The following is a 3,462-nucleotide window of genomic DNA, read 5'->3' on the forward strand; positions in this document are numbered from 1 at the left end:
GTTATGGTTCAACCAATGGGTCAACCAAGGCCATTTTCTTGGCAGGTTCGGATAACCCTGATTACCTGTCAGGAGAAAGAGAGCATAAAAAGAAAATCATGTTGACATTGGAACAAACGGCAAGGTGCCTCTAAATGTCTAAACCCTACTTTAAACCTTTGATGCCCTAAACTAATCCGCCCTAGAATAAATATTATTTTATCATCTTCTTCCGACAATTCCCAAATTTTATGCTAAATCCACATTGGGTCTGAGAAGCTTCAAATCCAAATATTCCTTCTTCAGGGTTTCCCAAAACCAGTGGCTCACCAGATCACTATAAAAAAACAAAGGAAAAAAAAAAAGAAGGGGGTATCATGGCATTTGAAAGAGAAAATGACTCTGTTGCTAGATGCCCAGCTGCTGATCTGATCAGGGGCCTCACACCCCTCATATGAGGAGCCCCTTGTAATTAAAATGGGTGACCCCCTTTTCTCGTGTTGTTTGCAGATGAACAACATGCCTGTGCTTCTCAATAGCACCAAATTTTGGGTTTGATGGTGATCTGTCAGATATTAAATATGCAGGGCCCACCACCATTAGACATCAACTATCAGAACTGGTACCTCATTTCAGGCGGGGGGGGGGGGGGGGGGTGAAAGGATAAGGGGACCCACATGGCCACATCTAACAAACGCCACCGTTATCATGGCCAGTGAAGCTCAGTTAACTTTAATCACTTGGAAAGGGAAATCTGAGGCCATACATCATGGGCAATGTAGATACGATGTACAGAAACAATACATGAAAGGGGTGGCCCTGGTCAGTTGTTGCCACGTCACCCAATTAAGTCTCCCATGCAAAAAGAGTCAACGGTCGGATTGGGATCCCATGGATACCCCTTTTTGTAGGACTTGGCAATTGGCATGAAGGGCCGAGAACTAAAATGGGTCTGGGCTTTAATATTATGGTCTATTAAATGAGTGATCAGGTTGACTTGGAATACCAAATGAAAGGATAAGATTGGCCCCACACAAGAAACCATGCTCTGCTGTCTGATGACTTCTGGCTGGGGCCCGCTGGGGCATAACAATTTTGGCCATGAATTGAAGGGCTTTTGGTGAGAGGCCTGGATCTACTAAGATGATAATGGGCCAGACAGGGTGTGGCTCGGCCCGACCTTGACAAATCACAACCCCAAGTGGTGTACTGGCATTCCTTAGTCATTTAATGTAGAAAAAATACTACAAAGTAGAGAAGCAATGAGAAGCAATGAGAAGCAAAGTAATAAATGAAATGTTCCACACCTCATCCTTCTCATCACTTTCTCTCAGGTCTCAATCTTTCCTCTTTCAAACATGGGGATGCGCGTGACAAACGGTTCACTCTTAATTATTTCTCAATTAAATGGATCACGATTTTCGCCTCCAAAAAGTCCTTCCCCCATTTCCTCATCTTCATTTTTATACCCCATTTTTTTTTGTTTTTTTTACATACATACAGCATACTTCTCTTCAAAATGACCCTTTTGCCCTTCTATGATTCATACCATTACTACTACTAACTACTAAGATAATCTAGACAGGGTCAAAGGTGTAAAATGAGAGCCAAAGGCAAGCCAAGCAGAGAACCCACAAAGTACAACCTATAGAGATTTAAAAAGATCCAATTGTTTGATACTGACAGCAAATTGGGGGTTGTATTTAGCAACAAAAACCCTTAAAAAATGGTTAAAGTGAAGTAATATAAAAAAATAGACACCTAAAAGTACTATAATATTCAATAAAGGCTATTGAATAACATTGAATTCTCCAAACCTGCAATTAAATAGACACATGAACGACCCCACCAGACCCTCTTCCTACTTCCATCTTCCCCCCCCCCCCCACCACACTAGTCTCCTCTCTCCTCTCCCTTTAAAATCCCCTCCCATAACTCCTCAGACATCCATTAATGCCAAACAAGGGGAGCTCATTCACAAATTCAAAACTGTTGTTCAAATCTCACTTCTCAACAGGGTGATAGACAGGTCTGCGTAGACTGTGGAAAGATTCAATGAGCAAGAAGATAATGAAGCTTCCTTCTCTGTTCAAGGGCAAAGACACAAAGGCTTCATGGCAATGGCCCTCCTGCAAGCACCCCAAGACCCTCTCATTCCGGGCCGGTGACGACATGTTCAAGACCATCAACTCGGTTTTCTTTGACCCCACTGATATGAACACTGCAGCAGAGTCATGGTTTACCAACTCATCGGAGTCGGGGAGCTTCTCTACGGTGTCGGAGGACTCCGGAGGTGAGTCACTGGAGATGGTCATCCGTGGGTTGCGATCCGAGAGGCTGTTCTTTGAGCCCGGCGAGACCAATTCGATCCTGGAGGAAGCCAAGGCCGGTGAGTTCCCATTCAAGGAGAGTGTGGTGTTGGCGATGGAGTCACAGGACCCATACGTGGACTTCCGGACATCAATGGAGGAGATGGTGGAAGCTCATGGCCTGAAGGACTGGGAGTGTCTGGAGGAGTTGTTGGGATGGTATCTGAGGGTGAATGGGAAGAAGACCCACGGTTTCATAGTTGGGGCGTTTGTTGATTTGCTTATTAGCCTTTCTTCATCTCCATCTTCATCTTCTGCTTCCTTGTCTTCACTAATAGGAGAGGAGGAGGAGGAGGGGACTCAGGAGGAAAGAAATAGTTCTTCCTTAACAGAGGAAGACAATATTAATGTTTCCTGCCTTAGAGACTTGTTGGCTATATCTTGATCTCTTTCAGTCCATTGTATTATTCTTTCTTTTGTAATCTGTATAATACATAGTAAGCTTAGAAGAATGAATTGAGAAATTATTTAACATCAATTATCATACATCAGTTCTTGCTCTCTCTCTCTCTCTCTCTCTCTCTCCCTCCAGACATGCATCTGTGATCTGTCTGCAAGCTTGTCTGAAAGCCCAATTAACCATGACAGGCGTGTACGTGAAATCAGTCATTGTAATTGAGAAATATTTTTGCTTAAATTAGACTCTGTAAATCGGAGGATTGAAGACGACGTTGTGATTTTTTGATGGTCTGTGGTCCAGTATTTCTGTGTATGTATGCCTAGTTCTTTGGGTTATTGGTGTTTGAGTCATTTTCTAATAATCCTCATACACTTATATATAGAGATAACTCTATATGTAGATACTACTTTTCTAGTTAGTTGTGTATAATTATACATACATAAATGCAACTGAACTGAACTGGGGGATCCACCAGTAGATAGGTCCCACTTAAATTATCTGCTACATCAGATATCAATCCCAGCAGATGATCGTAGCCATTAATTGGTGTACCATAGAAGATGGGTATATATTGGAAGGTCTCCATCATTTGTTCTATCTGAAGTATAAAGAAGCAAAGTGTGCCATCCCTGGCAAGAACAGGAATCTAGCAACACCAAGGAAAAGCAATTCCTTCTTTTTGATTTCATGGAGAAAATGGTTGGAGACGCTTTT

The 3,462-nt window shown here is 42.6% G+C and overlaps 1 protein-coding gene across 1 annotated transcript; it reads left to right on the forward strand.

Annotated features, from left to right (window-relative positions):
* The first annotated feature begins 1,818 nt into the window (after nucleotides 1-1,818).
* Nucleotides 1,819-2,826, forward strand: LOC104589755 (transcription repressor OFP13). The gene has a single exon (XM_010248181.3). The coding sequence runs from the start codon at nucleotides 2,035-2,037 to the stop codon at nucleotides 2,731-2,733; it is 699 nt and encodes a 232-aa protein (XP_010246483.1). The 5' UTR covers nucleotides 1,819-2,034; the 3' UTR covers nucleotides 2,734-2,826.
* The last annotated feature ends 636 nt before the right edge of the window (nucleotides 2,827-3,462 follow it).

The sequence above is a fragment of the Nelumbo nucifera genome, chromosome 6 (assembly GCF_055504915.1).
Source record: "Nelumbo nucifera cultivar China Antique chromosome 6, China Antique-T2T, whole genome shotgun sequence".
NCBI lineage: Eukaryota > Viridiplantae > Streptophyta > Magnoliopsida > Proteales > Nelumbonaceae > Nelumbo > Nelumbo nucifera.

Excerpts from the sequence above, each read along its gene's own strand:
- LOC104589755 (XM_010248181.3), top strand. The coding sequence starts at position 2,035 with ATGAGCAAGAAGATAATGAAGCTTCCTTCTCTGTTCAAGGGCAAAGAC.